We start from the raw sequence: 20,121 nt of genomic DNA, 5'->3' as shown, positions 1-20,121 counted from the left end.
CGAAAAGCGCAGCCAGGTGCGGGTCGAGGGAAGCAGCCCGAGAACTACACCTCCCGGCACGCTCCGCGCGCTCCCGTGACGCACATCCGGCGCGGCGACGGCGGCGAAGCGGCTGCCGGAGAACCACATTTCCCGGCGTGCTCCGGGCACGCCCTGTGACGTACTTCCTGCGCGGCGGCGACAGCGCGCCCCCGGCGGCTCGGCGGCGGAGCGAGGCTACATCTCCGGCCGCGGCGAGTGGCGGGCGGCCGGCCGACGGGAGCCGGGGCGGGGCGGCGGCGGCCAGCGAGGGAGCGCGCGGGCGGCCTGGCCCCGCCCCCGGCCCGCCCGCCCCGGTGACCTTCAGGGCCCGGGCGACGGGCGCAGGCCCCGGCGTTGGCGGCGGCGGCGGCGCGATGTTCGTGCAGGAGGAGAAGATCTTCGCGGGCAAGGTGCTGCGGCTGCACATCTGCGTGTCCGACGGCTCCGAGTGGCTGGAGGAGGCGACCGAGGACACCTTGGTGGAGAAGCTCAAGGAGCGCTGCCTCAAGCACGTAAGTCTGGCCGTGGTTCCAGGCCTTCCCCACTCCCTCCGCCCCTTTTCGCAGCCGCCCCTCTTCCAGGCCCTGGACACCCACTAGACGCGCCTCCGCGAGCCGGGCACCGGGCTGGGTACTTTACCCTCCACCCTCTGGTTTAACTTCGACAGCAACCCGGGAGGCGGGGGCTGGTCGGGAACGCAAGCTCTGAGAGGCGAAGTCGTCGCCAGAGCGGTGCCTCACGCGTTTCCAGCATTCGTGCTTGTCGCTGGAATAAGGTTCCTCATTTGTCAGCAGCTCCCCCAGGAGCTGGGAATTAGTGTCCGAGGAAGTAGAGACCCGCAGTGGAGAGGCGCCTTCCCCTGGCCTGCAGAGCCGGCTGCTTGGAGCTGTTTCCTGCTGGCTGGCGTGTGGGCTGGGGCCTGGCTCTGGCTATTTGTGCCTCGAATAACTTAAAATAGTGCGGCTGCGGGAGCCGTCCCTGCGGCCTTTAAATTGATTACATGGGTAGGTCCAGGAGAAGGAGCTTTGCGCTGAGAGGACCACTTTTTAAAGTTTGTTCACCTGAAATACTCCTTGCACAGTTATGTCCTTAGGTAACTAACTTTTGGAACTAGTTCTTGATGGGTTTATTTCTGTAAACTTCTTGTCTCCATGAGTCGCGCTAAGACATCTATTTGCCTGTCTGACTGCCTAAGGAAACTCTGTCCTTGGCATGATGCCGTGTCTCCATGTCAGAACTTAGGACAAAGAAGGCCACAGCCTCTTAGTGTGCACTCCATGTGATAAATTATGTATCTATCAGTGTGGTCTCCAAGAACAAACTTCTTACTGTTATACTGACTACCCACAAAGATGCTTTTGGGTCACTTTTGTGAGTATGGTTCTGTGGAGTTGTCAGGGGCAGGGCAAAGAGTATTCTGGTTGCCAGAGCCCCCTTCTGGAACATGCTAGATGTGAATAACCATCTTGGTCTCACATCAAACAGGAGGGGGATCCGGGCTCTCATGTTCAGGGCAGGTATGTTTTGGCCACTTCCTTCTTTTACTTCTGACATGGCTGAATGATGTCATCATCTAGAAAACCATCAGGGCGGCACTAAGCTGGAAGGCTGGGGGCTCCATGAGCATCTGGGCTATTAGAGTTAGGCATGGTGCTTGTCTAGTCGTGTGCACTTTTAATAAACCTCCCTGAGATGCTGTGTCTCACCCACTCAGGATGGGAGGTCCTCACAAGCTGGATTTGTATTTACACAGCCAGGGCCAGGCTCTTGGTGGGCCCCAAACAAACGTGTGGATTAATGGAATACAGACACACCTCTGAGACACTGCGGGTTCAGTTCCAGACACTGAAACAAATGAATATCACGGTACGGAGTTACACGAACGTGTTGGTTTCCCAGTGCATGTAAAAGTTATGTTTACAGTATAGTCTGTTACGTGTGTAGTAGCGTTATATCTAAAACAAAGCAAAACAAAACACAATGCACATACCTTAATTTAAAAATAACGCCATTGGAAAAATGGCACCAGTAGGCTTGCTGGATGCAGGGTGGCCACAATCCTGCAGTGAAATGAGGCTTGCTAGTGAATTTCAGGATCACTTGGCGTTAATTAGGCAGCTAAGTTTGATATGATGGTAATTGTTACAATCCTGGTATTTATTTTTCCAGTCAGTATTGAGATGTGTCATTTGGGATCTTTTTCTGACATTACCCCACTTTGAAGTGAGATTTTATTCCACTCTGCAGTCTCTCCAAGTGTGGGGGTCCAATCAGCAGGGGAGTATCACACCCAAAGAGCCGCCATAAATTATGGGACTCAGAGCTGAGGCTTCAGAACATACTCCCTCCATGCCCACCCTGTTCTGTGAGCCCGCTGCCTTGTGAGCCAGGCAGGATGAGTTAGTCAGGAGAAGGAATTCTCAAGTTATGTACTGGAACGTCTCCTGGAAACCAATCCCTGAACGTCATGTTGCTGCCGGCAGTGAGGCCGAGTGTGTGCCTGCCCTTCTGCTCCTCCTTCCCAGTTTTCCGTATGCACACGTAGGGAATTCTTTTTTCCTTCCTCTTTCCCAGAGTAGCTGATGGGGGCACTGGTTTCTTCCCCTCACAGTATTCCTGGGAGTTGATTATTTTTTTATGTATTTTTATTATACATAAACTTTTAATCAATAAAATTGCTTTATTAGTGAGGGTTTATTGTCCTAACTCTTTCAGAAAGGGGTTGCTATTGTGGCCTTTCCCTTCTTGGTTTTATATAGCTTGGGATCACCATGATGGTCTCTAGGCCGGGCTTGCAGAAAGGGGCAAAGTAAAGCCTCCTGTGTACCGGGGGTTAATGCTTTTAAGAAAATCACACCTGTGATGTGATGGTGTGTTTCTGTGTGTGGTACACTTGCGTGAAGTTGGCAGGACATAACTTGCTAGTGTGGCGGTTAACATGTTTTAGATCACATGAAGATGTGCCTTCAAGTGAAGATGTGCGTGAGGGAACCCAGCCTCTGCCCTTCTGGGGAGGAGGCAGGTCGGTGTGTGTCAGAGCCCCTGCCCTGGCGAAGGGCTTTGTTGGGGCTTCTTTGCTGCCTTATCGCAGCTTGGTCCCAGTGTTCCTGCTGAGAACAAAGACGCAGAACGAAATAACTGCTACACTGTGGGTGACTCACACTTATGTTTTGTTCCTATTGACACATGGCAGAGTACAGTTTTTCAGGAACCAGTATGAGGATTGTTTTGGAAAATTGTGATTCATAGACTAGATTCTGAACTTGGCAAATCAGCTACCCTGCAAATTTTAGAATTAGAAGAAGCACACCCAGTATTTCTGGGAGCAGAGCCATTGTGGGATTCAAGGGAAGGGGGCGTTCTCTGTCATAAATGGTCAAAGTATATCTTACTGTTGGCTGGATTCCACCTTTGTCCCCCCATTCCTCCAACTCCAGGCTTCCCAGTTCTGTGTGCATGTGGGACAGCCCTTGAAGCCTTTTATGATCCTTTATTCCTGATTTCAGTGTCAGAATAGCGAGAATTCTGGTTGCTTGTAAATTGCCAGTGTCAAGAGGTGAAATACACCTTTAGCTTTTCCTCTCTTTTAGTGAGCATGTGTGTGTGGTGGGCTTCTTTGAGCCTCTGGGTGGCAGAGGGAGGTGACCAGATGGCCCTGCTTAACCTGAGGGAGGCCAGGAGGACCGTGGCACCAGGGCTCTGGGGCAGGCAGGCCCCCAGGGTTATGGCACGGCCTTCCAGCCTGGACTTCAGTACTCGCCCCTGGTGGGTTCTGGGGTTTCTGGGTCCCTGATCAGGGAGACAGCCATGTACCAACTGACCCCCTTCCAACTCCCAGGAGGGGCCTCGCCAGCTACATCTGTTACTTGTTTTAGGGTCTCTGTGGCTCGCGCTGGCTGAGCTAGGGGCTGAGCTGGGGCCGGTCGTGTTTCCTTGGGGTTTTGTGGGTATTTAAATGGTCAGGCCCCTAGTTCTTGCTCTCTGGACCAGCCTTCTTTCTTTGCTGTCTCTTGGTTCCCTTCCATTTATCTGTGGAAGAAGGAAAACAAGTGCACAGATCACACTAAGATCTTTAGATTTTCGAGGAACGATGGACTTGCTATTTTCATTTTTAAATCACTTCCTAGACTAGTTTACCAACAGAGTATCTTATGTCAGAGCTGTGAGTGTGTTTATAGAGGTGCTTAGCAGGTTGGTGTACAGATCACTGCCCTTGGGGACCAGGTGTTGTGGCATTTGGTCTGGCTTCCACCAGTGACAGGAGTTCTTTGATTTCATCTATGCTTTAATTCCTTACCTAGTAAAAAAACCCAGTAAATTCCTGGCATGACTTGGGATGACAGGTCCTATGTTATTAGTATTGTGATTTATCTGCTATTTTGAAATATATTCTATGATTCCCCCCCCCCCAGTGTGCTCATGGGAGCTTAGAAGACCCCAAAAGTGTCACCCATCACAAATTAATCCATGCTGCTTCAGAGAGAGTGCTGAGTGATACCAAAACAATCTTGGAAGAGAACATCCAGGACGAAGGTAAGGCTGCCCCAGGGACAGCAGTGAGCAGGGCGCCACCTGGGGCAGGGGACCCGTGGGCACAGGCGCTCTCTGCATGGAGGTTGCTGCCCCGAGTTGGAGCTGAACTGGGAGACTCATCAGAGAACAGAGTGTTTGTGGGAAAAGCAGACCTGAATTTGAACAAGCGGCATGCGTCTGAGAAACCCACTGTGAGCTTCATCATTAATTTTGTCCGTGGTCTCCAGAGCTGCTGCAGGCTTTACTTTGGAGCTAGAACATACAGTTGTGGCATTCGTCTCAAACTTCTAGGAAGGTGTTCTTAATGTACACGTGTCTGTCTAGTCCCTGAGAGCTTTGTGTGTGGAGGTGCTTGGGAAGAAAACTTTGGTTTTCTGGATGTCATTCAAAGCATAATTTTAATTCTGGGACTCCCTTAAGTAATCTGTTCTGGAATTACTGGCGTGTTGTGTGCAGACCTGCCTCAAGTCTGGTTGACAGGCCAGAACTAGCTGGGAGCTGACCACACTGTGGACTGTGGCCACCACACTGTGGACTGTGGCCTGACTGCACCCCAGGTGTTTAGCTCTGAGAGTTAAGTCCAAACACTCCAACCTCCCAGACTTTCCAGACAGAGCCCTTAAAATGAGAACACCGGTCAGCTCTGGTGACCCACAGCCAGGCTCCTGCCCGGCCTGAGCCTGTGGGTGAGTGGGGTGTACAGACGTGGGAGCCAGGGGATGGGGGCTTGTGGGGTTGCTCCGGGGAGGGGGCGCCGGGGACCCCTGTTTCTGCGTCCTTGGGTCATCAGGCACCGTTACCCTGCGGTATGAGTACAGAATGATAACCAGTGTGGTGGGCTTCTCCCCAGATGTCTTGCTGTTGATAAAGAGGCGTGCTCCAGCTCCGCCCCCTAAGATGGCTGATGTCTCAGCAGAGGAAAAGGTGAGTTTCAGAGTTGGGAGTTGGAGGGCTTTGTTAGTGGAAGCTCCCTTCAGTGAAGACTGTGGACAAGAAATGTCTGTGTGCTAGTGTCTGCGGACCCTGCTGGTCCCAGAGTCACAGGAGGTGTGGGCCCTGTGTCGTGGCCAGCCTGCTCACTGATGCCGGCTCCCAGGAAAACCGGCTCCACCTTCGGGGCCACAGAGAAGAGTGCAGCCCATTCTTGAGGTTGGGTTTACCTCTCAAGTCCTGTCCTTCCTCTCCTCAAGTGGGTCCCAATAGAAAAAGGTCAGAAAGTCATTCAAGATCACCCACGAGACAAGGAATACGAACGCAGCGGGGGTGGCAAAGGAGCACTGAGGCCCTCCCCAGGAGCACTGACCCACTCCAGGGAGTCACTTCCTGGAGAGGCCAGGGTGGCCTGCAGAGTGGCGCGCTCTGCAGCACAGCACGGCAACGCCACGGTCTTTGCTGAGCTCAGGATGCGGAGTTTCTTACTTGCGCTTTGAAATGCTGGGAGGCCATTCACCCCAGAGAAAGCAGGCCACACGCGTTGGGCCTGGGCCTGGGCCTGGGCCTGATAGCAGAGCGAGCTATTTTAGGGTCTCCTCTGGGGCAGGCGGCACAGGAGGGGGCCCTTCTTATCTGCAGCTGCACCTGCCACGGTGCAGGCAGGCACGTGGGCAGGCCACTCGCTCCACCTCCAGCCATCCCTGACTCAGGCCTGCTTCCCAGAAGTGCTAGGGCGGACCCAGTTCTCTGGTTACAGTTTTGATCGTTGGTGACTAGGTGAGCCTTGGTGACTCTGTGAATGCTCTCGGTAGCTTGCAGGGTGCTGTGGTCTTCACCTTTTCTCTGGGCATATTTGCAAAATGAAACATTGTAAAATGCTAATGCCTAGTTTTGTGAATTATTATTAATTTTGGGGGGGGGTATTTAGGTTGATTGATTGATTGATCTGTTTATTTTAATGGAGGTATAGTGGGGATTGAACCCAGGACCTCGTGCATGCTAAACAAGCACTCTAACATTTAGCTCTACCCTCCCCCTGAATTATTACTAATTTTTAAAGTCAAAGCAGCACATGTATTTAAAAAGTCAGAGAATGAGACACATCTTTTAATAAAAGTCAAGTAGCTTCCTGTCCCCGCTGAGTCCTGCACCTAGAAGGCCGCCACGCAGGCTTCTCCCACCTGTTTCTCCAGTAGTTCTCTTCCTGACTTCCCACACTGTGCAGTCTTGTAATGTCTTGGACTATCAGCTTTAGACTACTGGCTTCTTGGTGATCTGGGCGTGGACCCTCGCCCCCTACGATTGTTAGATCATAATGTTGGTTGAAGACTCAGAACCTCTGTTGTTGTTGTTATGTGAGTGTTGCTTTCTGCTGTGAACAAAGTGTGCGAAGGTTAGTTATCCTTTTTTTAATACGATTTTGTTTTTCTTGGAGTCAGTAATTGTTGCATCATTTATTTTTCTGTGTGGCTTATTGCTGATTTTTTCAGATTGTTCACCAAAACTGATAAACCCTTCTGAGAATGGGGCTCCAAGTGTGAGGCCATCTACCAGCTCCCCCTTCCCTGGAGACACCCCTCCTGCTCCTCCAGGCTGCGTCCATCTGCATCATTGCCTGTTGTGCAGCTGGGCTTGCCCACCTCCCTCTGGCTCTCCCACGTCGGCGTTTCCTGACAGCGTCCATGGTCAGGCCTCCAGGTCCGCGCTGGGTGGGCTCGGGAGTTGAGGTCAGGCCCGCCTTCCTCTCTGGAGGCTCCAGGGAGGCTCTGCTTGACGCTCTCTCAGCTGGCACAATGCCACTCCCGCAGTTAGAAGGGCTGAAGTCGCGTTTTCCTGCTCACTGTGAGCCGAGGCCACCCTCATCTTCTGGAGGCCATTGCATCTTCAGAGCCAGCCCAGGAGACCTCATGTGTCCAATCCCTGTTGCTTTGAATCTTGATTCCCAGAAATAGCCCTGTCCTTTGTAAGGGCTCACCTGACTAGCCCAGGCCCACCGAGGGTCACGTTCCTCAAGTTGCCGTGCCAGGTGATGTGACCTGACCAGAGTGAGACCCACCTGCTCGCAGACCCAGGGCTTGCAGGTGTGACAGCCAGGAGCGGGTCTGGGGGCGGTCTTCGACTTGCGTGTGCCTCCTGCAGAGTCCGGTGTCTTGCTCTCGCCTTGTTCCTTGGTCCCGAGGGCCAGACTCCCTCTAGCATCCCAGAGGAGGAGGAGGTCTGGAGGCCCTGCGTTCCAGCGTTCCATGGCTGTTGAGTGGGCGCCAGCTGCGAGCGTGATGATGGCTTTGGCTCCGGTCTCCAGGGTGTCCAGGTGGCGGGTGGGAGCTCATCAGCTCTGATGCCCGTTTTGCTGTGTGCGGTTCTTTTCCTCTTCCCTGACTCTGTCTGGAATTTGTAGGGTCTCCTGATGCTCGTTAGAGTACTGAAATGTGAAGGTTTGCTTTGCATCGGGCGCTCTTCCCCCTGCACTGCACTTGGCACGTTGACTGCAGACTCACGTGCTGCCGTTGTGGAAGTTTTTCCGGGTTGTTCTGGGCCATTTCGTCCCCTTGCTCGCTTTTCTCTTTCTGGACCTCCTGCTGGCTGGACGCGGGACCTGCTTTCTGAGGCACATCCTTGGCTTTGTCTTCCAGCCGCCCTGTAGCCGCTTTCATCTGGCTGTGGTATTCTTAAGTTTTCCAATTAGATTCTTGTTCTCACGTTATCTTTTGTAGCGTCCTGTTGTGTTCCTGTTTCTCTGAGTGTCGTACAACAGTGCTTTCTGCTTTTCAAGGTCTTCTCTTCCCTGTGTTGTCTCTTCCCTTCATGCTTTTTTGCTTTCCCAGCTTTTATCTCGGTCTCTGTCTTTCCCATCGGAGGCTCTCCTCCCATCCCTTGCGCTCCTTGGCTGGCCGTCCCTGTCAGAGGCCCTGGCAGCCACCAGGCTGCTCTGTGTGCCTGGCAGCTGGTGCTGGCAGTGGGCTTCACAGTGGGGCAGGGGCCGAGCCACCGTGCCCTCCTGCCCCGGGGCTGCGTCTTGTCGTTGGGGTTAGGGTGGTGCCTTTCTCCCCTGGGCTCCCTGGCTTCCCCAGGCCACTCGCGGCCTGGGTAGTCGCAGGCCGAGCAGGCTGGGGGAGGAGCTCCTGGAGCTCACCCCACACCTGGTGCACTGCCTTCGGGCTCCGGGACTAGCCTGGCCTTGCCTCTCCCCATGCCCTTGGCCTCCGCGTTCGTAGCTCTGCCAACTCCACCAGCTGTTTGCTGACTGTGGAGCGTTTGGTGCCATCTCTCCCGATTTTATTTCTTTTCTCACCTTTTGTTCTGGTGTGTTTCTCCTTTGCTCTTTTACTGTCCAGCCAGGGGTTCCAGAAGGAGCAAAAGGTAAGTGCGTGTTCCCAGCCAGCCAGGCGCCATGTGATGGTCGTTCTGTGGCCACGAGAGACAGAGTCTGTCTTATCCCACGTCCTGCGCTGCCGCACTCCAGGGCCGCCCGCCAGCCTTGTGTGTGGTGTTCTGTCCCTGAGGCCTTGCACAGAACCCTCCAGAAGCCTCCCCTCTCGTCAAGGAGTGCACAGCTCTAGCTCCCAGGGAAACTGGTTCTCTCCCTGGTTAGAGCTGTGTATTCAGTGCACAGAACCTTGCCTTTTGTTGCTCTTATATTCACTTCTGACTTTCTTTTTTGTAATATTTAATTTTGGGGGGAAGGTGATTTGGTTTATTTACTTACTTTGATGGAGGTACTAGGGATAGAACCCAGGACCTCGTGCTGCTGAGCACACCCTCTACCACTGAGCGGTACCCTTCCCCGACTTCTGAATTTCTAATTACTTTTCTGTCTTAGAAAAAACAAGAGCAGAAAGCCCCGGACAGAGATGCTATATTTCGCGCCACTGCCAACCTGCCCTCCTACAACATGGACCGGGCTGTGGTCCAGACCAACATGCGAGATGTGAGTGCTCACGGGGGCTGCTGGCCACTGCGTGGGGCCACGGGAAGTTCTTGAAAGCATTTGGGAAGCCGGGGGAAGCAGATACTACTTTGGAGCTTTTTTGTAAACCTAAAATTAATTCAAAATAAAAAGTTTAAAAAATATCTAAGGGCAGGACTGAAAGGATAGATACTGTTGGAAAAATGTTAGTTTTGTCCTGAGTTTGGCAAAAATGTTTATATAGAAATCTGGACTCTTGGTTATTTTGGCTTGGAAAGTCCTCAGTTGAAAAATCAGCATGTTCCCAGGGCCCCCGTGGGAGGGGGCGGCCAGAGCCCGGTGCCTGTGCCGTCCAAGAGTTGGGGTGGCCGCCCCCACGCGTTGGTGTTTAGTCTGAGGGCTCAACCACAAGCCACTTCATTCCCGAGCACACCTCTCCAGGGTCTCTTCCGGAGAGTTCTGTGTGGACCAGGGCATGGGGGCCCTGGCATGCCCGTGTGTGTGTCTGCCCCACGTGGTGTCTCTGGCATTTTGGCTGAGGCTCGTTGGGGTGGGGGGGCTTCTGGTGACACAGACCCCCTAGTTGAGAAGTTGAATTGGCTGCAGATCGTTCTTCTGACCAGTCGAAAATGAGAGACCCATGTCTGTGGGTCCCGTAGGAGCCCCGTTCTCTTCAGCGAGGCCACAGAGGGCTCTCAGCTCACCTAGCCCCCAGCGGGCCAGACACCTTCCTCAGGGGCTAAAGGGCCGAGTGACACCACCGGATGTTTGGTTCTCGTGTTGCCGGCCTGGCTGTGCCAACGAGAGCCTCTCTCCTTCTCGGCCCTGAGATGCCTTGTTTCTCCTCCGGTCTCCCCCTCTTATCCTTGGGTATCTTGACGTGCTTTGACTCACAGATGTGGGGTTCAAGGACAGGGAGTGTCGGTTCAGGTCCCAGTGGATTAGTGGGCATGGAGACGCGAGCTGCTCTTTCCTTCTCACTGCAGTTCCAGACAGAGCTCCGAAAGATCCTGGTGTCTCTCATCGAGGTGGCTCAGAAGCTGCTGGCGCTGAACCCGGACGCGGTTGAGTTATTTAAGAAGGCCAATGGTAGGAGCAAGCCCCAGGTAGATGTGAGGTCCTGTGCCTGGACTCAGCCCTTCCCCATGGGCACTTGCCATGGCCCCCAGCCTGGAAATGGGAGAGTCGGTGGATGGGGCTGGGTCAGCCGTCCACACTGTCCTGGGTTTACACGAGTGGGAGCTGATGGTCACTGCTCAGACTTTTTGGGGTTTAAGAGAACTGCCATGGATGCCTGGTGCTCAGACGAGGCCCCGGCCCTCCAGGGGGTGAGGAAGCACTGGGCACAGCCCGAGGCCTGACAGCCGCGTCTCCTGCCCGCAGCCATGCTGGACGAGGACGAGGACGAGCGCGTGGACGAGGCGGCTCTGCGGCAGCTCACGGAGATGGGCTTTCCCGAGAGCAGAGCTGCCAAGGCCCTGCGGCTGAACCAGTACGTCCGGGCCACCTCCCTCCCTGGGCGCGTCGGGGCTCGGTCTCTTGGGATCACCCGTGGGTGACACCTTCCATCCCAGAGGCTTTGATTGAATTGTTTCTAGTATATGTAAGTTTTAAAACAGGACCTGCAGTGCATGTCCTGGGAGTAACCTGCTTGTGCATCTCCAAGTGTTTTAAGACATTGAACGTGATGATCGTTCTGTGAGTTCTTACTGGGAACTCAGATCAAAGCCGGTTTATAGCAGGGACGTGGACAACCCCAAGAATACATGCAGTGGTGTCCTCAGTCATCACCTGTGGTTTCTTGTGTTTATGTTCAGGTCTGAAATAAACGTGTAACCAAAGGATGGTCAGCAGGCTGTGTTCTTTTGTCTTTGGACCCAAACTCTTGTTTGGCTCCCTTTGCTTTGCGGGTGGGTTTCTGCGTTTGGCCAGGGCCTGGGGCAGTTTAGGGCGGGGCTGGGGCTTCCAACGTGCTGCATCAGAGTCTTGTTATCAGGGTCAGCAGCTCAGAGAGGCTTTTCTCGGGGAGACAGAAGGCCTGGCTTCCTGGCTCAGGGTGCTGCAGAGTCTCCCTTCCCTTTCAGCATGTCGGTGCCTCAGGCCATGGAGTGGTTAATCGAGCATGCAGAAGACCCCACCATTGACACACCTCTTCCAGGCCCAGCCGAACAGGGAGAGGCGGGCGCCGAGGCCTCAGCTGCTGCTGGGACTAGCACGGAGGATGAGGAAGCCAGAGACGAGCTGACAGAAATCTTTAAGAAGATCCGGAGGAAAAGGGAGTTTCGCCCTGACGCTCGGGTATGTGTTGACAGACCTGGATCCAGCAGGTGGCATGACTATCTCTCCCTTGCGGCCGTGCTGTGCACAGGAACGGGAGCCCGGCCTCCCGGCCCTGTGCTGAGTGAGGCTGGGGGAGGCTTTGCAGACGGGCCTGGGGCCACTTGGGTTCCTGGGTTCGGTTCTAAGTTCTCCTCACTTGCCTCCAGGCGGCTTTATTTTCCTCTGAACCACTAGTTGACACATCTGACATCCGAAAAAGTCATCTTGTCTGAGTTACAAGTGTCCGCGAGCCGTGGGGTCGGGCAGAGTCTGCCCCGAGACCAGAGGGTCAGGCACCGAGTGGGTCACCCTGTGATCCGGGGAGGCTGGCCAGGCTGCTGGCCCTCTGGTAGCCACGGCGTCTGTGGGATTCAGGAAGCTGAGGCCCGGCCGCCTCTGGCTGTGCTTGGCGAGTGGACAGCCGCGTGCAGTTTCATGGCCTCTTGTCACTGTGGGCTTGCTTCTGATGCCTTGGCATCTCCGTATTCTTTTTCACCGTTCTGTACTTTTTTAGGGTTTTAATTTGATTTCACCTTCTTGGATATTTTGCATACTTTTGAGCATGTTCTGATTTCTTTCAGATCATAGGTCTGCCGACTCCAGGGGTCAGGGCTCTGAGTCTTTGTGTCCTGATTCCACTTGTAGCTCAGTTTTCTTGGTGTGATGCTTCCTCGTGGGCCCACCTGTGGGCTGTGTTTCTGTGGAAATCTTCCGTGGCCAGGCCGTGGGATGCCCACCGTGGGTGGTTTAGAGCCTGCTTTTGCGGGTTGAGCAGGACCTCCGGCCAGGGGTGGGTTTTCATGTTAATCACCCAGGCAGGGCTCCTGGGCTGTGTGCAGAGTACAACCCACTCTCTGGGGTGGAGTCTTCCCCTGCCCCTCTCCTTGGGGATGCAGACCCCATTCAGGGTCCTGGTTTTAAGCTATAACTCTGCATCTCACATGGGCCCAAGGTCCATGTCCTGCGTGTGACGTTGGCCCCCAGCCCCACCCTGGTAAGACCTGTGCCCTTCCTGGGGCACACACACCCTCTGTGACACTGGTGTGTTCCTTTGTTTCTGTTACTTTGAGATTTTCCTTTTGTGAGTTCAGCCATGCCTTCAAAGTACGTGTTGTGTTTTAGTCCCAAATTACTAGGTCCAGAAGGAAGGGTATCTCACTGTCTCGGACTCTTGGGAGCCAAGCCAGGGTCTGGAGCTGCCCTGTTGGGAAAGGCAGCTGCTCTCTGGTGGGTACTTTGTGCCCTGCTGCCAGGCCCCATGCTTTCCCCTGTGGGGGTCCACCATGGTCCCCATCAGGCCTGCTGCCAGGTAGCTCATGATCTTGGTTGCCGTCTCAAAGACCTTCCCCGCCTGGTGCCCTTCCTAACGGTGTTAAACGTGCACATTTGCCCCAGGGTGCGGCTCTGCTGCCGCTCCTCCCCTCAGCGTCACTGTGTGCTGGGGACGCTCTGTGGGCGACTTCTCCTGCAGCGGGCGTCGTAAAAGGGCTCGAGGGGCCAGGAGACAGGAGGGTGGTCCAATAAGGATCGAGACATTAGTGTAGATCCTGGGAAGGCCGGATTGGAGAGCAGGTCTTGGCCTTGAGACTCCGCTGTGGACGGGACGTGGGCATGCAGTGTGCAGAGCCTGCGGAGCAGGGCCCCCCAGCGCCGCCACCGGGAGGCCCTTCCTGGAAGTCGGGGGGGCAGGGCGGGGGCTCTGGTATCACCACCCCCGGAAGTCCTGGGACATCATTTCCTGGGCCGAGACAGAAATGAGGAGAGAGGATGGGTTTCTTTTTAAGTTAATGAAAAAGATCCTCCTCTCCTTGGAGTTAGGAGCACGTTCCTGGTGATTTATATGACGTTGATATCAAATACTGCTACATGGTGGGGCCTTCTCCCAGCGTTCGCCCGGGGGCCCTAGGGCTGAAAGCGGCCCAGGAAAGCAGACAAGATGGAGTGCAGGCAGAAAACGCTGGGCTCTGAACACACTGCTCTGTCGGGTTCCACTTAAGCGTCTCTCCTGATGAGCACCCCCGGCTGCTGCTGCTTCTGTCGGGTCTCTTGGAAACAGTCCGGACTGACCACAGCGTGAGAGCACACGTCCACAGAAGGGGTGTGCCCGGGAAATCAGGGTGCCAGGCTGTGCGCGTCCACGCATGCTGACTCCGAGGGGCGGGCAGCCTGAGGCCAGCCAGCTCCAGGCGGAAAGTCAGGGAGGCGACATCAAGGTCACAGGAGCACTGTTTAACCTTCAGAGAATTAAGAGCACCCCTTGAAACTTTGGGAATGAAAGCTTTACTTTTTTGTGCAGAGTTGACCTTTTCAGAGACTGTATGGTAAAAGTCAAGAGCAAAGTGAAGGATATATCGTCTTACGGTTTTTGTCCTGAAAATGTGCACCCCCCCAAAACACTGAACACAGGGTCATCAGCCCCTCCAGAGACTGCCATACGTTTATACTTGTAGCTTAAGTTTTTTTAAATATGTATAGAATTAATTTTAGTTTCATTTTTTAAAAGATAAAATATGAGGGAAATCACTCCTTTTTTCCAAAAATTACTGTGATTTTTTTGTCTCCACTTAAATGGGACTTGCTCATGTGACTTTTCCGTAACACAGTCCTTCTGGGTGACAAGACCCTCTGGAATGAGCGGTGCATGGTTGTGGAGACAGTTCTCCCCAGACGGTCGTTGGGCGAACTTGGAAGGACCTTGAGTCAGTCTGGCCACTTCCGTGGTCGGGCCATGGGCGTGCCCTCCACCCTCCGGCTCCCCACCCCCTGGCTCCGTCCCGAGGTTGTTCAGAAAACCAACAAATGTTTTTGTAAAGCTATAGCAAAACAGAGTCTGGAGCAGGGAACCCCATGGCATGATTTAAAACACCCTCTGCTCAGATGCCGTTCGTGGGACAGGGCTGCGGCCGGGGCCTGGGGGAGTGCAGCACTGAAGCGCCCGCGGGCCCTCCTCTCGTCTCCCCTAGGCCGTCATCTCCCTGATGGAAATGGGATTCGATGAACAGGAGGTGATGGACGCCCTGAGAGTGAACAACAACCAGCAGAACGCGGCCGTGAGTATGGGCTCCCGCGCGCCGCCCGGGTCCATGTGCTCAGTCACCTCCCAGCGCGGTCGGGTCGGGCACTCTGCTTCTGGAGGGGAACAGCAGGGTCGGTGGGTCCAAGGCTGAGAGAACCTGGGCTTGGCCCCTGTTTGGTGGGGAGTGTGTAACGTGTTCCCTGGCCCCGTTACACTAACTCTGAGCTCGATTCCCGCCCAGTGGACGCACGGCTGCTGGTGCAGAGCTGCCGGCCGGGGCTGGGGGCTGACAGCAGCGTCCGTCTGGGGTGATGAGTCCTCCTGTGGCCGCGGGAGCCAGAGCCAGTGTGTCTGTGCTTACACGCCAAACTCTGGGCTCACTGATGAGCTCCCAGAGGCCCTTGGTCGCACCCAGGGGTCCAGCACACAGCAGCGCTCAGGTGTTGGGTGCGTTTCTTAATTCTTCCGGCACTCGGATGGGTCATGCAGGGACCCCGTTCAGTGACTGGAGAAGCTGCAGCCGTTACGCTGAGCTGCGGCACCAGGATCTGCTAAGGAAACCAGGTGGTGTTTCTCTCCCTCTGCTGGCCTGTCCGGACGTGCATGGTACCTGAGTCTGGGCCAGGCTCGTCTCAATGTCAAGGTCCCTCACGGTCAGAGCAGCTCTGGGAGCCGGCCAGGAGTCCCTGCTGCCGTGCCTGAAGCTGACGGGGGCCAGAAGCATTAACGGCTGTCGCTCTTGTGTTCGCAGTGCGAGTGGCTGCTGGGAGACCGGAAGCCCTCTCCCGAGGAGCTGGACAAGGGCATCGACCCCGAGAGCCCTCTCTTCCAGGCCATCCTGGATAACCCAGTTGTGCAGCTGGGCCTGACCAACCCGAAAACGTTACTAGGTGTGTGCCTTCTCTGTGCTTGCTCAGGGGTGGGCCCACCCACGGCACAGATGTCACAGGGCGATACTGCAGTCGCCACGCCCAGTATCTCCCTGAGAGCGCGGCAGGGTCCCATGCGGCTCCAGCCTGACTCACTTTGAGGCCCGAAAATCAGGTACTCCTCGTGATGTGACAGCTTCCTGTTCGGTGACTCCACTCAAGCTTTGAAAATCCAGTTCAAGTGGATCATCCAGTCTAGGGGGAGTGTAGACAGTGCCCAGCAGGTCAGGGCCATGCGTGAGGACCTGTTGGTTGACTGTAGCTCTCACTGTTTGTAAAGGATTCTTTGGCACTTGGTTGGACTGTGAAATATAATATAGGGACAAGAGTGTATGTAATTCTTGTAACTTTAAAGAGTAATGACAAAATATATAACCACGTACCACCATTCAGCTTAAAAAAGTAGGCTTTTAGAAAACCTGGCGCAGCCCAGGCCCCCTCGAGCCCCCCGGGCACCCCTCCCCTGCTGCAGTGACCTCGCGAGCCTTTGTCCTTCCTGGGTTCCTCGGCAGTGTCGCCGTATGTCTGTCCTCGCACGGCTGCGGCTCAGGTGCTACCTCTGTGTTCTAGGCAGGCTCCTTCTGTGACTGACTTCTGCCTTCTTTTCTTAAGTGCCGGGAAGGACTTCACCGAACACGATACCACAGCTGACTTCTCTGTTCTGCTGCCCGGTGGCACATCATGGTTTACTTGCCTGTGGTTCTGCTCTGCACACCGGTGCTGCCCGGCATGCAGGAGGGTCTCTCCGGGCCGTGTGCTTTGGGCTGGGCTTGCGGGGGCCCCGCGTGTGTGTGCGGAGCCCGTTTTCCAGCCAGGGCGCCCCCGTCTGTGGCAGCTCAGTCGCCGGCCCCCAGGAGCAGCGTCCCAGGCAGGCACCAGTGCTTTCCGCTCTTGGCCATTTCCCTGCCTTCTAGGGCTGAGCCCCTTTCCCTGCAGGACTGCCTCGTCGTTCATCAGCTTCTGCCTGTGTGCCGAGCGCTGATCCGTGTCAGATGTTTATATTGTGGATACCGTTTATCAGTTTCTGGTTTCTTTATCACTTTGATGAGCAGACGTCTGAATTTTGAATGTATCTGTTTCATTTGTGATGCGAATCTTAAAGAAGGCCCTCTGATCCCAAGGTCAGGAGGACATTCACCTTTATCTGTTTCTAGTGGTTTTGAAGTTTCGCTTTTCTTACTTAAGTCCCTGCCTACTGGAAGTGTGCGGGGTGAAGTAGGGAAGTTTCCTCTCTCCACCCAAGTGCTGTGCTTTGATGATGTGTCTTACGTGAGCTGATTTTCATCGTTTGCGCCGGGCACTCAGCTGTCCCTTCCACACCGAAGGTGTCTCCTCGCCCTCCTGCCCCTCAGACCTCGGGAGAGTAGCCTTTTCTGACACGTTTCCTTCAGCGCTTGGCCGTTGAGTTTGTGGCTTGCTGTGGGCTTTTTTTTTTTTTAATTTTTGAAGATATAATTGGTCAGATTAAGGCAGTTCCCCTTTTCCTCCAGTTTAGAGGCTACAGGTATTTATTCACGGAAGGGTGGTCAGTTTTACTGAAGGCTTTTCCCTACCTATTGTTACTACGTGGTTTTACATCTGCTGTCTCGGACATTTCTCACATTTCTGAAACAAGCCACACGGAGTGAGTGCACTCGGTCTGCAGGCTCTAAGTTGGTGATCTGGACAGCACCACAGGACTCGCACTGGCCTAGGGTCCTGCCTCCTCAAGCCCAAAGTCCCAGGCCTCCTGCGGTCGCCAGGTCCCCACCTGGAGGGAATGGCCTGCCTGTGTGCAGTTGCCGGGCTGCAGGCGCCTCTGCACCTGCTCACTTCTCTCGAGAAATTTCTGATCAGGTTTTTAATGAACTGCATCTTTTTAGATGAAGTAATGTGTTCATTATAGAAAATCTGGAAGACGCAGAAAAGCACGAAGAAGTCGAAGTCACCCCGTCGCCCGTTGTTGGTTTTCCTTCTGTGGTTCCCTGGGGTCTAGAGCGGGTGCAGCTGCACTGCTGTGCGGCGTTCACGCTGCCTTTCTCATCACGTCTTGGTGCGTGTACCCTTTCCAGCAGTAGCTTTTAGTGGGTACAGGTATTTCATTCTATAGCTATGTCACAAATTATTTAACAAATACTGTTCCCCTATTATTGGCCATTTAAATTGTCTTTCATTTTGTTGCTTTTGAACCTACTGCTTCAAGAAACCCTTTGTGGACGGGCTTCTTGGGTGCAGCTATTTCCTGAGGATACGTAGCTGGAACTCAAATGACAAGTCAAAGAATAAGAGCATTTTAAGCTCTTGGCCATATCTTGGCAGCCGACAGGGCCTCCATCTGGGTGAGGTGCCCCCCCCCACCCCTTGGACAGAGACCCTCGGCCTTGGCTGTGCCCCTCCGTGACCACCTGCATGGAGCACGGTCTGGCCAGTCACGTCCTTTCACGGGTTGTCTGTGCACATCTCTGGTCTTTCAGCCGCTGTGTTCATGCTCGAGCTTGTTGACAGCTTCTTATACATTAAGAACGTCCCTTGTCGTGTGCTGCACTTTTAATTCTTTTATTTGTTTGTTTGTTTGTTTGTTTATTTAATGGAGGGACTGGGGGTTGAACCCAGGACCTCGTGCATGCTAGGCATGCACTCTATCACTGAGCTGTACCCTTCCCCCCTTTTAATTCTTAATGCACAAGTTAAGATGCGCAGAGAAAGCCCTTCCTCAGATAAATCTTCATCTGTGTGGTTTTTCATGTTTACCACTTTTTTCATCTCTTTACACAGTTTTCTTCTCCTGGGATTTGTTCTGCCGCTTGCTGGGAGGAAGGGTTGGGTAACAGAGCAGCCTGTCCCCGCCTCACTAAATCTGCTTCCTGTTTCCTTCTTCCAGACGCCAAGTCATCTTTCTGGGTTCCTTTCTGGTACTTTTAACTGGTTTTCAGAGGATTTTGATCAGGAGGACCTGGTGATTGTTTTGAGGTCTGCGAGGGTCCTCAGGTCTTAAACACTGAGCCCTTGGGCCAAGGGCCCCCGTGGCTCCTTGAATAAATGCTTCCCATGAAGCCTGTAAGCTTGGGGCCACTCTCACTGCCGTGGTTTGCCTGCCATTGGCTGCCTGACGGTCTGGTGTAAAGCCGTCCTGCCCAGACATGAGCGCAGCCACCCGCCCTACGTCACTGTGCTGTCCACCGAAGTAGCCAGTGTGTGTCTTGGGCCAGAAGGCACCTCTGTTTGGGGGAGAAATTTTGTAAAACTGTTTATAAATTCAGTTTTCACTCTAGAGAACTGCTCAGTTAATTTTAATGTGTTAGTTTCTTTAAAGTCATTTCCTTAAGGTTAGACATTTTGGTTTTTCCAATTAGGTATTGTTAAATTTGCTACGATATCTTTATGTGAGCCTTTTCTGCCTCTGATCGTTTGGTCAGGGTGGGATTGGCAGTGGAATTACTGAGTCACAGGCTGTCACTATTTTAAGGTTCCTGGTGCTGCTGCCACATTGCTCTCCAGACTCTCTGTGCCAGTGAATACACGGGCACATCCCCCACCTGCCAGAATGGAGGACGCTGGCTTCTGTTCTCAGCCAGTTCGATAAGCAGATGAGACCTTGCTGGGGGTGGGGGTTTAGGAGGGGTCTCCGCGTGGGCCCGGGCTGTTGGAGGCGTGCTCTCTCACTGAGCAGCTGCTGGCGCGGGAAGTCTGCCTCGGCTCGTCTGCATGTGGAGGGGGGTCCCTCAGCGGCTCTGCTGTCTCCCCACAGCGTTTGAAGACATGCTGGAGAACCCGCTCAACAGCACCCAGTGGATGAACGACCCGGAGACGGGGCCGGTCATGCTGCAGATCTCGCGCATCTTCCAGACCCTGAACCGCACGTAGGCCGTTCTGCCCCGCTGCCGCTCCCGCAGCCCGCCTGGGGGTGGGCCAGGGTCCACCAGGCCCTCTTCTTCCTCCCAGCCAAGCCGCGGGAGGAGCGGGCGGACCCCAGGTCTGTGGGGCTGAGGACGGCCGGGCCAGAGGGGACCCCCCCCCCCCAGGTTGTCAGGTGCCGGTTCTCATGCTTTGATCTTCCTGCTGAAACCCCTGGTGGCCGCGTGCTCGGCGCGGCTCCAGCCTCCGACAGTGTTTACAGACGCGCGGTCGTCACACCCGCCAGGGGTCACCTCCCTCCAAGTGTCCTTTCGGGCTCTTGAAAGGCTACTTGAATTGACCCATAGGCGCTGCTTGTAGAGTCCGCTTGTTACGAAAGAAGGCATGTTTCCATCCAAAGTGTTAACGTCAAAGGCACTAACTTAAGTAGAAGACACACAGGCGACTTTTCTTTAATAAACTCCCCTTTTCCAATCTTCTGTCTTGGTCCTATTTCAGCACCGAAGAGGGGGTCGTGGGTGTGCTGGTGAGTGAGTGCGTTCTCGAGAAAGGGCAGTTGCTGCTGTCTCGTCTGCATTTTCTCAGCAAAGTCTCATGTTTTAACTGGAGTTGAGGGTCTGTGCGGGCAC

The 20,121-nt window shown here is 54.4% G+C and overlaps 1 protein-coding gene across 3 annotated transcripts; it reads left to right on the top strand.

The window, feature by feature from the left end:
• The first annotated feature begins 209 nt into the window (after nucleotides 1-209).
• On the top strand, nucleotides 210-19,968 carry UBAC1 (UBA domain containing 1). 3 transcript variants are annotated; one of them, XM_032478754.1, is made up of 11 exons: nucleotides 409-533; nucleotides 1,775-1,887; nucleotides 4,434-4,554; nucleotides 5,405-5,478; nucleotides 9,308-9,415; nucleotides 10,381-10,483; nucleotides 10,778-10,886; nucleotides 11,479-11,692; nucleotides 14,677-14,763; nucleotides 15,481-15,619; nucleotides 19,386-19,968. In XM_032478754.1, the coding sequence occupies exons 2-11, from the start codon at nucleotides 1,819-1,821 to the stop codon at nucleotides 19,499-19,501; spliced, it is 1,140 nt and encodes a 379-aa protein (XP_032334645.1). In that variant the 5' UTR covers nucleotides 409-533; nucleotides 1,775-1,818; the 3' UTR covers nucleotides 19,502-19,968. The 3 variants fall into 3 exon arrangements, with proteins under 3 accessions (XP_032334646.1, XP_032334644.1, XP_032334645.1); XM_032478753.1 differs by lacking the exon at nucleotides 1,775-1,887 and having other exon boundaries at nucleotides 212-533; XM_032478755.1 differs by lacking the exons at nucleotides 1,775-1,887; nucleotides 4,434-4,554; nucleotides 5,405-5,478 and having other exon boundaries at nucleotides 210-533.
• Nucleotides 19,969-20,121: the final 153 nt, after the last annotated feature.

Source organism: Camelus ferus, chromosome 4 (genome assembly GCF_009834535.1).
Source record: "Camelus ferus isolate YT-003-E chromosome 4, BCGSAC_Cfer_1.0, whole genome shotgun sequence".
Classification (NCBI taxonomy): domain Eukaryota; kingdom Metazoa; phylum Chordata; class Mammalia; order Artiodactyla; family Camelidae; genus Camelus; species Camelus ferus.
Note: the sequence above shows the minus strand (reverse complement) of the source record. Positions and strands in the feature narration are given on the sequence as shown.

Bases quoted from the DNA above. Each gene is read 5' to 3' on its own strand.
- UBAC1 (XM_032478753.1), top strand. From the start codon at position 396: ATGTTCGTGCAGGAGGAGAAGATCTTCGCGGGCAAGGTGCTGCGGCTG. The intron at 4,555-5,404 runs GTAAGGCTGCCC...GCTTCTCCCCAG, and splicing joins AGAGAACATCCAGGACGAAG to ATGTCTTGCTGTTGATAAAG. The intron at 14,764-15,480 runs GTGAGTATGGGC...TTGTGTTCGCAG, and splicing joins ACAACCAGCAGAACGCGGCC to TGCGAGTGGCTGCTGGGAGA.